The sequence below is a fragment of the Candoia aspera genome, chromosome 3 (genome assembly GCF_035149785.1).
Source record: "Candoia aspera isolate rCanAsp1 chromosome 3, rCanAsp1.hap2, whole genome shotgun sequence".
Classification (NCBI taxonomy): Eukaryota; Metazoa; Chordata; class Lepidosauria; order Squamata; family Boidae; genus Candoia; species Candoia aspera.
The window spans coordinates 40,350,682-40,370,297 of NC_086155.1; the positions used below are offsets into that span (position 1 = coordinate 40,350,682).

The 19,616-nt window shown below is 36.9% G+C and overlaps 1 protein-coding gene across 1 annotated transcript in view; it reads right to left on the reverse strand.

The window, feature by feature from the left end:
- RAP1A (RAP1A, member of RAS oncogene family) overlaps positions 1-19,616 on the reverse strand; it is a 105,953-nt gene that overhangs the window by 24,150 nt on the left and 62,187 nt on the right. Inside the window, exons 3-6 of the mRNA XM_063297434.1 lie at positions 9,680-9,763; positions 3,324-3,392; positions 1,602-1,658; positions 565-705 (exon numbers count right to left, since the gene is read on the reverse strand). Of these exons, the coding sequence (XP_063153504.1) occupies positions 565-705; positions 1,602-1,658; positions 3,324-3,392; positions 9,680-9,736 (324 nt within the window). The 5' untranslated portion in view covers positions 9,737-9,763. The remainder of the gene's footprint in view (positions 1-564; positions 706-1,601; positions 1,659-3,323; positions 3,393-9,679; positions 9,764-19,616) is intronic.

Genomic DNA, 19,616 nt, shown 5'->3' on the forward strand with positions numbered 1-19,616 from the left:
AACATTTTAAAATGTAATGCAATTATGTTTGGTAGTACTTTTGATTTTTTAATTTACCAGTAACTTCACAGAGTAAAAAAAAAAAAAAAAGCCACAACCTTGTGAAGACATTTATACAACTATTATTTAATACTTGTAAAGGTAACTAGAAACAACATCTCTTATGAAGAGTGAAAAATACATCTCTAGCTAAAAAATAATAATGGAAATAAATGAGCCTTTGAGAACACTGGCAACATAGTTCAGTAGAAGCTGATGCTTTGGGAGGAGAGGATGGGGCATCTAGCTTGACTGTCAACTTGTAAGTGGCAATACATCTGCAATGATCCCTTTCTTACACAATTTTCCAGAGTTCAGTGCCCGTTCAAGATGCTGGACACTGGTGACTAACTCTCCAGTAATGTCCATATAAATAAAGAAATGATCTATCAATTGAGAATGTTATTGTATCATACAAAATATTTAGAACAGTGTTCTTCAGTCACATAGACACTGCACAAAAAACAGATGCTGCTTTGTTTAAAGATTCTTTGGTTCACAAGGCAAAAAACCCGATTTACTTACATCTTCAGTGTCCTTGACCCGTAAGATCTGTTCCCTCAGGTCCTGTAAGTCATTGAATGTGGACTGTGCTGTAATAGAATAAACTAGTGCAAATCCTTGACCATTCTTCATATACAGATCCCTCATTGCGGTAAATTGCTCCTGTAATCAAGATATATATTTAAAAATTAACTATTAAATAGAATTAGCTGTGAGACTTACATGTTGAACCAGAGACAAAAGTGCCATGGTTAATTTGAAATTTCCACTCTGCTCTTCCAGAAACCCAATGAAGCATGCAAATGTATTTTTAAAGATACCAATTATTTCAATATTTCTGATTTTTTCAAATGTTAGAAATGAAAAGAAATATCCTAAAATAACATTCTCCAACCTTAATTTAAGAGTTGCTCTTACTTTACAACAGAAATGTGCCTCAATTTCTCCAGTGAAAGACATCTGTATAATATTCTATCTATACCCTTCTTTCTTCCCTCTCACACAAACATACACAGCACAGCTGAAATAACTGGCTAGTCTCAGAAAACTGCAGTCAGACCATATGCTATGGAAACACATGACTTTATATAAAATCTGTAACAGAAACATCTGCTATAAAGAGTAACGCAGCATTAAAATACAGGAAAATTTAAGGACAATATTAAAAACTACTATAAGCTCCATATATTCCTGGTTTTGCAATTGACATTAGTCCTGGCCAATGACCATAATGGCTTTGTCTGATGAGAGTCCAGCAAGAGAGACACAATTAAGTCATAGTTAAGCAAAGCTAAATTATTCCAGAATTCTGTAAGTATTTAAAAATATATTTTTTAATTCTGTATTTGGAATCCAAATCCAAGATCATGAAATTCTGATTTAAATTCTGATAAAAGCAATCTTCAATATGTAACAGTATGACCTGAGCTACTCTTGAATATATCATAAGCATGATTAGACAGGAAGATGGGTCTCTTCTAAATAAACATTGAATCTTGTGATCTTGCTGTCATCTTCAAATATTAAGTATTTCAAAATGTATTATAGATTGTACTTACTGTCCCTGCTGTATCGAGAATTTCAAGCATACATTGTTGGCAGTCTACTTCCACTTGCTGAAAAGCAAAGGGAGAAGACACACCACTGAAGCATTAAAATGCCAATACTTTCCCATACAACTATGGTGAGTCATTTCATGATCACAAGTGTTTACAAATATGCAGAGATTAATCAATATAAGACCACCCAACCCAACCTGTAGAATAACAGTAGGAAATTTTTTCAGCAGTATGCTTTGTGTATCACTCTAAACCACAGTTTGCTTAGCTATGTTCTACTGAATTCAATAGAACTGGCAAAGTTTGCACAATACACTATTAGCCATAACTTCCCAATTACAAAGGGTGATTATGCTAAACCGAACCCAAACAAACCATATTTCAGTTTAATGTGATGGATGAACCCAACCTTTGTCTGCAAAACTCCTTTAAGTGTTGACAGAAAGCTACTCAGACCATTGATCCATCTCATTCATAGGTATCTAAACAGCTTGGCAACATATTTTGTAAAACAAAGAGGTTGGGTTTTTTTTTTTTTCAGCTCCACCACAAGTTGCCAATTTGAAATTAAACATACTAAAGCATGTGCTTGACCATTCCCTATGCCAAGCTTTGGAATACATATCCAAATGGATAGTAATAGTCATTTTGGAAGTTTTTATTAGACAGTGTTGACATTTCTTATGATCAAGAGTAAAAATAGCTGAAATGAAATTATAAAGTACTTTGCGGGTTTTCCAAAAAGTTGTGGCTTCTAATTACAAATTACTGTAATAACGATAATTGGGGAATGAAAGTTGCATGCCAAATGATTGTTTAAAAAGTCTTTCATGTAATTAAAGTTAGCTTGTATTACTTTTCCAATAAGTAGGAAATTCACATACTGAAAAAAAAGACTTGGTGTTTTCCCCAAATAAGTCAACCTTAAATTGAAAAGGTTTTAGAGTTCTTTGCTGAGACTACAGGGATGGGGACTCTACATGGAGACTCTAAAAACCTCTAATTGTACTTTTATGGCAAGAGCCATCTTAAATATCATCTTCCTTTCACATAAACACGATGTATTAAGATACTGCAAATAAAGAGTTATTATAAATGATAATTTACACATTTTTGTCTGATATTGTAAAACAAGCCTGCATTACTTGTAATCTCATTCCATATAATGGTTGGGATAACATACGTGGCCTGCAACAGACTTCTACATGATTAGCTGTCATGGCTTTGGTGAGATGACTGGTTATTTTAGAAACTACAAATGTAGGAAAAACCAGTTCACAAAGAACTGCAAAACTTGGTCTAGCCCTTCTTTCAAAGGCCTTTCCCCACCCCTTGCCCACAAATCACGGCTAAAACTGTTTGTCTTATAGGTATGTTTTACTCCACAACCACCTTTGGGGCAAATATCAGTTTTTGTCTACTTTTTGGCAGGGAAATGGCATGGGAGAGGGATCAAGGCTTTTTCCCAGAGGGCCATGATTCCAGTCCAGATCAGGTCTTTATCATTTTGCAGGGAAAAAAAGGGAAAATTAAACTACATGATCTCATGTTTATCTCTGTACAATATAAGAACCAATGACCACAATCAGGACCTTTATTGCAGGGAAACTATTGGTCATTGTGAGGTAATTTTATCTCAAATAAGACATAAAATTTACATCTGCTCATCAACTAGAATAAAGGGTTTGTTCTGACACAAAATTTGAAAATCCCATATTTTACCTTTCTGTAAGAGTCTTCTATTGTGGGGTCATATTTTTCAACAAAAATTCCCTGAACAAACTGCACAGTCTGGAAAAGAAGGAAAGGAGCAAAATGGACTCAGTTAGTTGCCTGAAGCTAAAAATCTACAACAGACTACTCAGGTAAGCATACAGTTTTAAGTTTGATTCCTCCAATCCCATTTCCATGCTCCAAGGCCTAGAGGAGTAAAAATATATATATTTATAATACACATTTATCTATACAGTTTAGGGCATGTTCTTTACTGAGTTTCAACCTTTCATGAGTTCAACAAAACGTATGAATGGGATTACTTTTCCAAGTATATGTGAAACTAGTCCACACTCCTCCTAAACTGGTTCCCCCAAATCTACTGGACTTCATTTCTCATAATTCAAAAGCCTTTATGAACTTTTATTGGTTGGTAATGATAGCAGTTGATAACCAGTGAAACCAAGGGCATCAATTTGGATAAGGCTCTTAACACGATAGTTTCTTTAATAATGTTAGAAATATATCTCTGACCAGTTCTCTCAAGGTTACCTTGTGACTTGCTCACGGATTAATCCCACACACCATCTCAATATTTCTAAATAAGTGCAATAAACACACACACACACACACTAGGCTGATACACTAAGAACAGCTCTAGTAGCAAAGGACACATATTCTGAATGCACCTCATAGGGTTAGGGATGTATTGTTGCTCCCTTTTACCTTGACCTTCTTCCACTATGGGTGCTCTAATTTATTAAGCATGGTATTCTGTTACACACAAAGGGTATATTCTAAACTAAGCCAGGCCTGAGTCATAGGAAGCATTTTGAGATAATATATTAAAGAACCAAGGCATTAGAATCAAGGCACTATGTTGACAATCGTGACTCATAACTAAGTGGACGTGAAAAAAGAAACCAGAAGTCAGGACCAAAAGAACCTGGGGGTTCTCCTGGATTCACAACTCCTGCTTGAAGAGCAGGTGGCAGCCGTGGCCAGGAGAGCCTTTGCGCAGCTTCATGTTGTGTGCCAGCTACGCCCTTTCCTGGACTGGGAGTCCCTCCAGTCAGTCACTCATGCCCTAGTTATCTCCCATATAGACTACTGCAATGCGCTCTACATGGGGCTACCCTTGAAGAGTATCCGGAAGCTACAGCTGGTTCAGAATGCAGTCGCATGAGCTGTTTTGGGAGCCCCAACGAAGGCACATATAACACTGTTGCTGTGCGAGCTGCATTGGGTGCCAGTTTGCTTCCAGGTCCAATTCAAGGTGTTGGTTATCACCTTTAAAGCCCTGCAAGGCATGGGTCCAGGTTACCTGAGGGACCACCTCACCCCCGTTACATCAACCCGTCCCACCCAGTCAGGCAAAGAGGATATGTTACGGACCCTGTCCATGAGGGATTGCCAACTGGCAGGGTCCAGGAGGAAGGCCTTCTCTGCCATGGCACCTGCCTTTTGGAATAAGCTACCCCTGGAGGTAAGGCAGACCCCGCCTCTCCCAGCCTTCTGGAAGGGGTTGAAAACCTGGTTGTGCCACCTTGCTTGGGGTGGGAGGGGGGATAGCCATTCATGGGGGTGATTGGCTCCTTAATGGGGCCAATGAGAAGATCTTTACTTGCCATCTTGAATTTTAAATTGTATATTTTGTATTGTTATATTTATATTCATATTTATATTTATATAAATTTATACTCATATTTATTCTATATTATTTTAGTGATGCTGTTTTATTGTCTGTAAACCACCCAGAGTCATACGTGAGATGGACAATAAATATGACAAATAAATAAAATAAATAAAATGAAAATCTAAACTTCTAGAACCTACGAGAAATTTGGCCCTAAGCTCCAATGAATGCAACTACCTCTTGTATGAGCCTTCCTATTTTCAAGTAGCTTTACTACTCTCTATGAGCTATGCTATTAACATTATCACTTTACAAATTCATTCAAGGCCAACCAGCAAGCTTTCAGAACAGGCCTTCTCTCACTTTTGAACAAGCAAATCCTTTGCTTTCTGGAATAAAATGAAAAGAATTCAAAAGCATAGGAACTGGGTGTGTCTCCTTTATATATCATGAGTCTTTTCTGCAGTGACCACTACGACACAGAAATTGCAAGCATCCTTAAACAACAACCCCATTTTGTCTAGTTACAAAATTTCTCTTGAGGACAAGTAATCCAAGTGCTATTGAATGGGTTCAGATTTGAAAGTCTGGTTATCTGCAAAAGGCATCATTGTATTCAAGTGACTGACAAATACTTCAGTAAATTTCTAACAAGGGAAAAACCAATTTTATAGCCTTCATGCTCACAGGTGCTTTCTTGCAATTGTGCAAAAGGAGAGTTTACTACTGACAATTCATACTGCCAGTCTAGCTCAACCTATACTTCCTTCTACAAAAAGATCTCCCAATATATCATCAAATTGAAAAAACAGTTCAAGTTCTTTTTATGTAACTCCTGTTAAATAAAAAAAAATCTTGTAATGGAAAGGCTGACCTAAATAATTAGATCAAAGTACAGTGTATAAATAAGGTAAATGATTCAAACATAAAGTCAGTTATTTATGGCCAAAGAAACACAGAATTTTTGTTCTTCGGTAGTATAGAAAATTCTCTCTTGCCTAAGCGATTTGCAAAAGAGCCAGTATTCTAAATACAGGAAGCTGCAGCCACTCTGTAAATTTATATGCTGAATTGCCTTCCTTCGTACTGCCAAGGAAGATTACATATCAATATTACTTTAATTATTTAAAGCATGCAATTTATCAATTATATCGGATTTTTATATGCTATTCAAGAGCATAATTGCACAATGGGAAAGGCAAAGACTTATGGTACTATACCTTAAAGTTAGCCTACTGTAGAATGATTTTTTGTAAGCAATTGCCTGTTATTATTTATCACCATTAGCACATTTAGTACTACGCAGAATATAGGAAATCTGATCCCTTCCCAGAGGAGATGCATTCTAAAACTTGACAGAGGAAACAAAGAAGGGGGAAGAAAGTAGCAATAGGAATAATTTATTTACTTCAGCTGCACATGCCTTCATATGTAGGAACCTGGAACATTTAAGTAATCAGTGTGAACCTCACTATCAATTGGGATCTTCTCCAGCAGTCTTTTTTCAGGTTACACAACTCTTGAGTTGCACAGGTGGCTACTGAACATTTTATGTATCCACTTTATTGTCATGCTATCCAGTCCTGATTGGATTAATTTTTTGCTAATCAAAATGCCATGAGACACATTTTTAAATGTTTTGGTGAAATCAAGATATACCATATTCACAGTTTCAGTCCTGTCTGTTCAACCTGCTCTTCATAACAATTGGTGGAACATGTATCCTCTTCTCAAAGAAGATTCGGCCAAAATAGAAGCTTAGAAGTTCCTCTTCTTCTTTATTACCTTATTGTATTTTAAAAATAAATACAATAAGTAAACTAAAAAATGACCCCTCAAAGATAATCTCAAGATCCAAAATGGAACATACAAGAGGAAACAGGATACACCTGGGTGAGGTCAAAGGCTGCTGGCATGTAGGGAGCAATCAGAGCTCAGTAAGGTTACTGGAGTAATACTAATCCATAAAAGACTTTCTTTCTGGCTTATTTCTGGACTCTCTTTTACTACCCCTTTAAATACTGTCTACCTGATGAGTCTGCTTATACATGTTGGAAGTTTTGTATACATGTATGAAAACTGAACTGAATTTACAACTTCACAAAAAGTCTAATGGATTTATTACAACATAAAGCCAGATAAATGTTATCATTTGTGAGGCCAGGATACTAAATTCCACTTTTTTCCCTGAGTATGGGTCTATACTGAATCTTGAAAAAAGCTACACAGTCAAGCTAAGTACAACAGAAAGATAGATGATATTATCTTTATTTACAGTGTGTCATGTTCACTGTTTCAATGTGCACTGTACATTGCAATGTTTCACATGCCATGGTGCTGACGCGTGTTTATGGTGGGAGGGAGCTGCTGTGAAACATTGTGCCAAGCTCTGTATCTGTGGAATGTGTTTGGGTTATGTGGTCTACTCAAGGACTTTTCTCACAGACCATCAGGAGCCGTTAGGAGCACCTGGGATTGTGAGCCTGAGAAGATTCTACGGGGGGAGGGATCTCGTTTGTACCGAGGGTTTTTTAGTTTGCATTTGGCGTGCTTTTTCCATTCTCAGCTTTCTTTGTGATCCTGCATACTATTCTTTAATAAATCAGATATCTTTATGAATCTGTTCATGAGTCTGATGGTGTTTTAGGATAGGCAATCATTACACAGTGGTCTTCTACAATCAGGGTATCCTCCAGATAATGAACTTCAACTCCCAGAATTCTCAGCAATGGTTGTGAGAGCTGGGAAATTCTGTAGTTTGAAATCTACATGTCTAGAAGGTACCCAGACCAGGCAAGCCTAGCTTTCAGTAGAGTGGCCAACGAAGTTCTGGGCTACTGGTAGTTTCTTTCTATCATCTTATCATAGTTAAATAAGTCAATGTTATTCCGTAATAGTGAAATAGAGCTTCTTTTCCCAGGATCATCCAGCAAGTCCAGCTCTAACAATATCAGTACTGACTGACTTTGTCACCACTAAATAAATTATAACAAAAACAGAACGATCAAGGAGGGACTCTTTTTTTTTTAGGTGCTAAAAAAAAGAACAATCAAGAAGGATGACTAGGCGAAAGAAAGAAAAAAAGAGCTGTCTGGCCAAAGTGTAGGGTGTTGGTATGAAAAATGTAACGCACATAAATTTCTCATGTTTTTAAGAGAGAACCTTGTGTTCAGTGACTTTATTGCTAATAAAATAAATCTTTTTTAAAAGGTAATTTTTCATATACATCTTTTATACACACACACACACACACACAAACGAATCCACTTTACTAGAAACAATTTTAGAACCTTCCAGACTAGTGAATAAATCAGGATCCATATAATTAAACTGAGTCTTCCTAATTAATGATTTCTATCATGATTTAAAACAGATCCGTCCTACTGTATAACACAACAATTTAAATTCACTTGCTTTGTGATCACAACCTTTTAGGGAAAATGGTGGTTTGGGCATCAGTTGTTCTCTCTTTCTAATTCTATTACTTTCAAGCATAATGTGGACAACCACTAAAAAGAGATTCCTCAGTCTACCACTGCAGTTTTTAGTCTCCATATCTATTTCAACATGACAAACCATCAGTCACAGAATGTTACAAAAGCCTACACCATCTAATTCACTGCCTTTAGTAGAACAACACCATACACATTATTTTTTTATTCAAAGCTATATACATGATACTTAAAAGGGCAGTAAAATAAACATGGAGGCATAGTAATTTAAGGCTTATAATTTAAAGTAAGCATCTGTGTTTGCTAGCATCTAAAAGGTGGTATTTTTAAGCTTCCAACAATATTCAGCTCCATCAATTCGGTTTCAGTTAACTAAGAGTACACTGTAAAGTTTTAACTACATTAAACGGTAAACTTTTAAAAATGCTCTTAAGCCCTTTACAATTCTGGAGATTGGCATTTATTTATATGCCTTGCAATATATTAAAAAATCAAAGTCATTCCAAGAGAGGTAACCAAGTGCCAAGAAAGGATCTAGCACAAATCCCAAGCCTCCCTTGTGGCTTTCCGGTTATAACCTATTGCCCTTATTTCCAAGCTTAGTATTTTATGAAATATACTTTTCCTATATGTTTCAACAAAAACGCAGACATGTGCCATTGGCCTAAATTATGGGTGGCAACTTGTTTCTCTAGATCTGTTGTGGTCCCTAGTCTTATTTTATTTGGTGCTAGTGCCCCTTCCAAATTTTTAATCAATACACACTACAAAGTTTGGTCAAAGGTTCACTTATAAAGAAAAAAATGTATATTTTGACTTCATATATATTTAAAGATGTTCAATCTGTTGATCTTATATATATTACAATATTTTTATATATATAAAATGCTACTGGTGAGCATATGTATATAATGAATTAAGAAGTCACTGTTACATGCACCAACTTTATGAGGGTAATATGTTCACTAAATAAATTTCAGTTGCCAGGCCATTATGGAGGATATAGCAGCTCCCATGAAAATGGAAATCAAATAACCTTGATATAAATATTCTAAGTATAAAAGAAAAGTTTTCTGGTTAAGGTTAATTCAGAATTTTGCAATCTGAATACTTAAGCACCTACTTAAGCAACACTTGTTTCTTTTCTGAATATTTCAAATGCTAACATCTTGACTATTAACTATGGCTTAATCATCAAACTTGAGTATTCCAAAAACACATTTTGAAAAGTCAAAATCTTGAAGAGAGAAACTTTTTTTATTGAGAATTCAACTTACCAAAGCAGACTTGCCTACACCACCTGAGCCAAGGACCACTAGCTTGTACTCACGCATGATGTGGTCTATTCAAATACTGAGAAGCTGTAAAAGATAAAGAAATAATTAACAAAGAGTTTTCTGCTGCATTTGTAAAGACTTCCAGTTACTCAGGTATATCCATTTGTTCAGTTATAAACAAGAACATGACTACTCCATTTGGCAAGCATTATAATTAACAGGAAGTCCTATTTCTACTTTTCATCTAAATCTTCTAAAATTCACAATAGAATGAAGGATTCAGTTAAAGTTTGTAAAGACCCAAGATATTTTGACTAATGTATTTACTTCGAAAAAGTGTATTACTTATGCAACTAGTATAGAGTTGACAATGAAAAAACTGACTATATTCAACATTTCTCCCTGTTTATTTTGAATAGCTATGTTGCAAATTAAATTGTCTGAATCTTTGTTCCAATCTATGTTATTGATTTTCATGTAAGTAACAATGGCACACTAATATTATAAACACAGGACAATCTAGGTTTCCAACCAGTTAAGTTTAAATGATGGAATGTCGGTTGGACTCTAGGAGCATGGAAGATGAAGCTAAACCATTAAAGGAGAGAGCTGAATCATTACAGAAAATATTCCTTAGTCTAGGAAAGGAGTAAATATGACAAAGAGACGCAGAGCAACTTTGCCTTAATTATGCCAGGTATAAGTTGAGTGGGAGACTTGCTTTGATAGGCTTTCAAGATTCTGTTAAAATACTCTACTAGCAATAAAGATCTTTCTAGAAATCCAAGTGGTTCTTGTTTCCTGAGTTTCCCTACCTCATAGTACTTGACAGTTTGTGAACATGCAGCTGTTTTAATACAGTCAAATAAGAGAATCAAAGTAATGGAAATAGAATGAACAAAACAAAATACACCCATCCCACCATGACTATTTAGTTCATTTTATGTATATTCAGCCTGGAAGACTATATTTCTGATTCCATCCCCATTGTTTGGGGGTGGGGGGTGATGGTTCAGAAGCAGCCTTTATTAGTGGCTGCCCTGGCCTCACAGTCTTTCAGAATAGAGATGATGTTAATGCCCTTCTCTTCAGCTTTTGGAGTATCAGTTACTATGCTTGGTGATTTTATCTGGTGCTATGTATTTAATTTATGGTTTTCTGGTTTTATATGGCAATTCTATGTATTTTAAGTTTCTGTATTTCATGGCTGTGTGCCACTCTGTGTTTTTGCCTTGGGTATCATATAACTCCTGTGAAATAAATAAACAAATAAATTTAGACAACTTTCCAATAATTGGAAAGCACTTGTTCAATGATTATTTGCAACTAAGGTACAATAACTTGAAGACACCAAGCTAAAAGGAGTATTAATAAACTCTCTCACATAAGGTCAAGACAGTATCAATGATGGGCAACATATATAGCTTTTGGACCAAACTAACCATAGTAGCTGTGTGTGGTCCTGCTCTGGCATTGTTTTTAATGATGAAAAGTGGATGCATTATATATAAATAAAAAGTCTGATCCTTATAACTATTAATATTATTGTGAACTGTGTTTTTTAGGTCTAAGGTTTCCTCTGCTCTTTTGTAGGTTTCAATCCCCTCCTTGCCTTCTTGATTCAGAGCAAGTTTGAAGTAGGTTTTTCATTACAGTCTATAGGGCAAACATAATCCATAATTAACAGCAAACTGTGAAGAAAATCTGGGAGGGAATCAATGTAAGGAGAAAAGGGACAAGACAAGTGGAACAGAGCAGGACTTAACATTTGGTAGCAGCCTCATGATTCATCTGTTCAGATCAAGGCAGATTTTAAAATGTTTTCCATTAGTTAATTTCTATCTCCTATCAGCAAGATGTTCCTAGGTTCCATTCAGAAATAGTTTTAAACTCCTTTGTCAAGTTTTCAGTATTTCTGGTCTGCTTAACTGCACAACAGAAAAGGTATAAACATGTGCCTTGATTCCAGATGATTCTGAGTAAAATGTTAATAAGGCATGAAAAGAGTTTAATGTCGACCTAGTCTCATTTCTACAATACCCCCCAAACCCCCAGGTTCAAACTACTTTGATGACAAAATGTTGAAATGATTTTCAGTGATGCATTTCTGGAGGGGTGGGTCTCCCCTCCCAAAATATAAGAACCCCCAAACCTGCTAAACTATGGCTGGGCTGAATACACATCTTTTGTATTACACATATTTACACATGCACACACACATATATGCAGGGGAAATTTCAGACCAACTGGCACCTGTTTGCATCCCCCAAGTAGGTATGAAGTCCTGATTTTATCCTGGAGGACATCTTCAAATTACAGTTTCCAAGTTTACGTGCAACAGAAATTGTGATTTAAGAAATGAAGACTTATTTAAGACTTACTTCTTATTTAGGAAATAAGGTATGCGCATTCCTGAGCAGATAAATCACGATTTAATTGGGCCAGTAATCACAATACCTGTCTCAAAATATTACAAACACTAACTTTCAATTATCCCTTACTTCCAGGCTCTAAAATTTGGACAGGGTGACACTGGTGAAGAAATTGATAATGACTGTTTCCAAAGAAGCAGAGGGGAGAAAAAAAATCTGAGGCAGGCAGAAACAAGTAGTAAAAGGTTCAGGGCCAATAGGCCTAATCAATATCCTAAGGCATGAATAAAGCAATCTGCAAGCAATGAAAGGCCTCAGGACATATCCCACTCTCCATGAACTTCACAGCTCTGATGGATGTTGCCAGTTTAGCAGGTACCCATCTGTACAGGGAGGACATTTGTCTAGACAAACACATCCTGTGGGCATTGGTCTCTATCTGAGCAAGAACACTGAAAGACTGTTAGGTTACAAAATCATAGGCACATGCAGCAAGATGGAGCTACTTACAGATTTGAACAGGCTTAAGATTAAAGAGCAATATGTAATTATGAAAAGAACAAATTATAGATCTGTTTTTTCCTAAAATTTCTAGGCATCATTGATACAGAGATACTATATTCTCTATTATTTGAAGACAAATAGTATGAACACAGTTCTGATGCATTAAAATGTTACAGAAATGATGCGTAAGGCAGCTAGATATGAACTCCAAGACCGCAACATTCTACCTTCAAACGCATTAACATTTACTTACATAATTTATGTTTCCACACTCAGTATGTGCAATTAAGCAATAAAATTATAGTAGCGAGCTGCAAGCAACTAGGATTGCTTTCATATTCCCAATAGGAAATGAGTTAGGTCAATTTTTTCTTTCTGTACAACGTCAGGCCTCACTTGCCACTGCCAACTCAGAAATCTTTCTGTTCCTCAAAGCAATCTCTGTGCCTTTTTATGGAAATCTCTCTAGTCTCTATGCTGTACCAGAAAACCTTTCATTCTCTTCAAGACTACTCGACAAATAAGGAAAATGGCAAACCCAGTGATAAACATTTTAAAAATATTTACATTATAAACCAGCCTTCGCTGCCCCAACAACTGATCCCAGCCAAGCCATGACATCAATTACTAATTATCTTTTCAGCCCTCCCAACTAAGGATTCAGAAACAGCAAAAACCTCATTAGAGAGACGGTAATCCAACTTTGTTAAAACACTGGCTATGATGAACTGTCCTGATCAGCCACAAAGCCTATCTAGTTCAGCATTCTGTTCCCACAGTGGCCAGTGGGACTGTGCAAATCTGTGAAGGGAGTGCTTTGCAACACGCAGGAGAACATCTGAATACCACTCTTCAAACTATGAAAGCAACTCTATTTTTCAGTTTCATGTAGTTACTTCACTGGCTCCTCCTGACTGGCTGGCTGTGCATGCATGTGTCTGCATTAGCCACACCACTTTGCTGGGGGAAACACAAAGCAAAATAGCTGTACTTGCACACATATGTGAAATCAGCTAAGAACTGTCAGCCCTATAAGGTGGACCAAGCCAAGGAACCAATGCCATATAGGTCTAAAACTACTTTTATTGGATCAGCTGTATGACAGAATCTTGTACTTTATCTTCATTTGAATGGGGGGGGGGATGTCTGATATGTATTCTCAAACTAGTTTCTTGGAAAGGACTCAAGCCCCACTTGTCTGATCATTGCCTTGGTAGCAGCTCTTCTTGTCCTTCTTCCCTATGCCCTTTATAGAAACAACTTGCAAAACAGCTACACAAGCCTGAAAAAAGACACAGCTGTTTCAATGAATTGTAAGGAGATGCTTCATAAGTGTATTGCAAGATTGCTTCCCATGAAAGCTGCATCTAATTCAGCTTTTACTTCCAATTAATGTTCCACAACTAGAAGTTTTAGGTATTCAAAAAGCAAGGGTTTGAATTGCTCTGTATGCATACAGTGGTGAAGCCATGGTTAACTGCTATATTTTTTATCCCTCTTTCCTCTCATAAGATTTTGTTCACCTTTAGCTTATCTTACACAAATCCTGCTTTCATATTACATGCAAACATGAGATTGTTTAAAACAATAATCATGCTTCATTGGAAACCTGTGTATTTTGGGGTGGGGTTGGGGGGATGTTCAGTATTAGCATTTATTTTAAATTAGAATCCCTAATTTATAGGGACAAACCAGGGTTTTGAAAAAAATAAATCTGGTTTATTTTCCTGCTCATTACAGGAGGGGAGGAGGGCAGAGAGTAAATGATCTACTTAGACCTGCAAACCAAAATTATTTTCTTTACATATCAGCATAGCCAGTGATTTAAAATCATCACAAACAACAGGGAGTTTACAATTAGAGTTTTAAACCATGTATTCATTTCTTAAACTACAGAGCAAATCAAATCATTCAGTATTATTAGTTTACAAGTTAATTAATAAGTTTTATTAGTGGCAATTATTTTTTCCTTAGAAGCAGGCTTTGCAAAGATCTATATATCTTGCATACTTTTTCTTTTTTCCACCTATGTTTAAAAAAATTCCCATACAGGGTCTTTCTCATAACTGCCAATCACAACAGCTTCTGAAATTAAATATAGGAAAAGAGAATTCGGCACACTGCACAAACTTGTCTTCTTCATTCTGCCTTTGCTGAACCCTATTCTCAGAAAAACAACGTAGCAGACAATAATGAAATGTTGGTAGAGTAGACATAGGATATGCCAGTTATTCAGCTGGCTAGAGCATTTTATTTCCAAATGTTAAAATGAAATGCTTATATCTGGTTATTTTGTAAACCAAATAATCAAATTGACCTTGTTCTTTATTCATAAAGAAAAACTTATTTTAACTTGATTTATGTGGTAGAAGCATTAATTCTGTTTAGGGCTAATATACAGTATCTCCATCCAACTTATTTTTTTCAGAGAAACAATACAACTTTTTAAAAGTAGATGTAATAATTGGATTTAATAAAAACAATCAAAAGACAAAATAATTTGCATCCATCCAGCACTTTCACAAGGTAGATTTGCAAATCTTTCTCTTGCTTTTATCCACCAATATGCCAGAAAATTAGCTCAAACTTTTCCCCTTTTGAATCTAATGACTCCTTGCCATCTTATGGAATTCCATCGACCCACAGGTACATCAGGAGAAGGGAAAACGGGTCCCAACCACTAGCGAAAAAGAAAATATTCCATTCTCAAAGAAAAGATAATCTGCATATGCTCAGAAACTCTCAACAGATATTATATACGAAAAGATGGCAAGAATCAAGACTACTATTGCATTTCTTGTGGAAAGAACTGCCTGCATACCATGGCATGGGCACTATAAAGTTTCCAGAAAAGACTGGACTCTTTCATTTTCTAAGTAAGACAATTATTTCTTCAAATAACATAATGTTGTATGTTTTAAGGACTTAACTATTTCTGATGGTATCTAACCATGCCGCTATCCAACTGTATGCATCTAGAGAAGGCTAAACATCAGCTTTACTCATTGACCATTCATTTCAAAGCAGGTAAAGATGAAACAAATATTCACATCAGAGAAGAAAATATACATTAGTCTAGGATCATAAAATAATGCAGAAAAACAGTCTGTGTGACATAAAATGCAATTATCTTTTTGATAAAAAGAAATCCTTTCAAATTTTCACTGACATTGTATTGCATACCTTTCACTACAATCAGTACCGTTTTGGAGTACAAGAAAGTTGCCAGTCTTATGAAGAATGAAAGAGAGGTATGCAAGCAAATACTGGATGCAAACTATCTAACATGTACACAATGGTTGTTCAAAGGGAGCAGTAATAAACATGCCTGTACCTTTATAATACTGCTGGTGAATCCAGCACTAAGTGAGAGAACCTGAGCTATGAGCTCTACTATCTCAAGAAAGGTATCTGACAACTGGTGCCTGAATGCTTCCATACCTTGAATTGTAATCTATAGGGAGCCCATGCAGCAGTAGTGTTACATTGGGGCACCAAAATACATCCATACCTACTTGTGTTTCTGCATTCTGAACCAATAGTAGTTTCTGGGTGGTTCTCAAGGGCAGCCCAATGTAGAGCATGATCCAATAAATGATTGTGACACGGCCCCCCCAATCTTGTTGTTTTTTATTTGTTCAGTCACTTCCGACTATTGTTGACTTCATGGACAAGCCACCAGAGCTTCCTGTCGGTTGTTGCCACCCCCATCTCCCCCAAGGTCGAGTCCATCACCTCTAGAATATCATCCATCCATCTTGCCCTTGGTCGGCCCCTCTTCCTTTTGCCTTCCACTCTCCCTAGCATCAGCATCTTCTCCAGGGTGTCCTGTCTTCTCATTATGTGGCCAAAGTATTTCAGTTTGGCCTTTAATATCATTCCCTCAAGTGAGCAGTCTGGCTTTATTTCCTGGAGGATGGACTGGTTTGATCTTCTTGCAGTCCAAGGCACTCTCAGAATTTTCCTCCAACACCACAGTTCCAAAGCATCTATCTTCCTTCGCTCAGCCTTCCCTATGGTCCAGCTCTCACAGCCATGTTACTATGGGAACACCATTGCTTTAACTATGTGGATCTTTGTTCTCAGTGTGATGTCTCTGCTCTTAACTATTTTATCAAGATTTGTCATTGCTCTCCTCCCAAGAATTAAACGTCTTCTGATTTCCTGGCTGCAGCCAGCGTCTGCAGTAATTTTTGCACCTAGGAAGTCTGTCACTGATCACTGATCCCCCCAATCTAGGATGGCAAAATTGGTACCCAAGATGGATCTGTGCACAGGCCCTCCTGGCCACAGCTCCCCCCTGTATTTTCAGCAGGAAGCAAGAGTCCAAGAGGACCCCTAAATTGTACACTAATTCTGGCAGGGGGACTAAAGCCCTATCCAGAACTAAAGAAGGAGAATCAATCTCAAAACCCAAAATCATTTGGTTTTGCTTAGGTTGAGCTGAAGCCTGTTCTTCCTCATCCCAGATCACCACAGCCTCCAGATACCAGGAAAGAACCTGGACATTATCATTTGATCAGCCTAGGGCAGAGATGTATAGCTGGGTGTCATTAGTTTATTGATCATACCTGAGCTGTACTGACAAAGGACTTCACCAGCAGTTTCATGTTGATGTTAAACAGGAGTGGGGAGAGAATGTCACAGAAAAGGGACTAGGGGTTAGATCTGTACCCATGGGAAAAAGTGAGGCGACTTTAATACCAGTATCTAGTTGGTCAAATCTAATTTGTTTGTGGTAGCAGTTTTTTTGAGTTGCACATACAGATGCGTGCAGACTGATAATGGCCAGAAATGCAATTCCTCAAATGTTTCGTTGGTTCTAGTATGTATGTCACTTAGTTAGTGGGTCATAAGGAAGATAACAATTCTCTGCTTGTGCAAGCATCAAGTCAACTGTTCTGCCAATTATTCTGCTGGCTGGCAGCTATGGAAAGAGCAGTGAAGTTCTGAACAATGACTACATTGGTTCTTCTTGAAAAAATGGCTTGCAAAAGAATCTTCTGAATAGCTGTCTGTCTAATGTGACATTGTGGTATACCAGGACATTAGGAGGCCCATTCCTAGCCAGTAAAATAACTTGGGTGAAAATGTGTCATGCAACTATTAATGGAGTCTGATCCTGAGTTAAAAAAAAAAAAAAGACAATGCCAGAGCAAACTGAAAAGTGTTCAGCTATTATGTATGATTTTTATTGCTATGCAAGCCTGGAAAAAATCCATGCATAACGAGTTTAAATCCAAGCTTTACTATTCTAATCTATGCGACAAAACCTATTTGTGGAAATGAGAAGTGACAAAAGCAATTTATGTTTAAAAAAAACCTTTCTCCCTAAGGACATTTCCAGACATAATATTTCTGAGAATTAATAAGGGAATGAAGTCAAAAACAGGATCCAAAAAAATCTACAGCTAGTTCTGTACACTTTGGGATTGTGTTTTCAATTAGCCATCCGTTGTCCTTTAACTCCACATTGCACCAAAAAAAAAAAAAATGTTTTTTAAACTTAGGGAGAATTTCAACAGCTGGTGAGCTTTGTCCAAACTCTTTCTTAACCTGGGTCTTGCTAAAAATATGTTTTAAATCTCAGCATGGACTTGAATTGGACATTCAATATTTGTGTCTTGCCCACCAAACTGTTCAAGACAGGATCAAGTATAAAATCAACAGTTAGGAGACACACCTTTTACTCATGAACCATTTAACTGTTTTGTGTTTTTAACTATTATAACTGCTTATTTAGATTCTGTAAGCTGCCCAGAGTCTACTGGAGTGGTTGGCATAACAAATTTAAATAAAATAAAAATAAATATCATAATATTTTACAATCCCTTTAATTTAAGAGGGAATAGGAGTATAAAAGAAACAACATAGTGCCAAGGTATGTGCTTTGTATGATATTGCATAAGCTTTTCCCCAAAATATCTAAACGAGCCTTTGATCTGAGAGATACCTTTTCATCACTGACTCACAGTCCTCGACTCGTTTCGCTACGTGTGGAATAGTTCCACCTGGTCTCATTTCCTCACAGTGCCATTGGGAAGCTTAATTAGGTAATTGCTATAACGCTTTTGGCAGACATGACAAACATAATTAGAAGAGCAGGTGCAAAATGATCAAGCTAACCCCCAACATTTTAGCAGAACTGCCAGGAGCCTGCCAGAAGAATTTCACAGCATTAACTCACTTACTTCCGAAGTCTTCTCAAGTTCTGTAAGCTTGTCTCTCTTCTTATTTTACTTTAAAGGGGAATGCAAAGGCTCTTTCATCCACCCAACCCTAGTAGAGCTAGTCAGATTAGTGAGAAAGCATCAAGTGAATGAACACACAATGCTTTGTTCTACAATACCACAACACCCAACAACTTGCACCTGTCATGAGTAAGGAGGGCGAGCAGGGGGCTCCCTTCCAGACTGTTAAGCGCATGCGTAGCACTGAGGAATTGGTGAGCCATTCCAAGAGGCACAGATTGGGACCGCCTTAACCTGCGGGGTTTATATGGCTGGGTTTTCCCACGTTTGTTCAGTTTGTTAGGATTACTGTTATGTATTAGCAATAAAACATTAGAGACCAGTTCCCTGTCTCAGAGTGTTTCCTGGGAGTCAGGACAGCACCAAGTATGATAGGAAAAACAAAAAACAAAAAACTTGTCACTTTGCCTGTGGGATCTTAGATGGGATTGTGAGGATGCAATAAAGCCCAGTTCTTGCTTGATTTGAATACAGCACATGTGGGTTTTCCTTTCCCCAATAACATAATATACTTGAATATAGCACATTTGGGAAAAGCCATGCTACCGAATCTGCACCTCATTATCTCTCATAAAGTTCAGAATAGTTCCCATAAATCTGTATATATATCCATCTAAACAGGAAATACTACAGTTGTGTGGACAAAAGGTCAAAGGGCTGGGCAATTCAAAGAAAGAAAAAAAGTATCTAAGCAAGCATAGCAAAACAACAAAGTGCCTTTTCTGAAACTGAAACTAAAGCAATGGCATAACAAATTCCAAATCGAGCTTTTTGGACCCCTGTGCTATATTACAAGCAATATATGGCTTG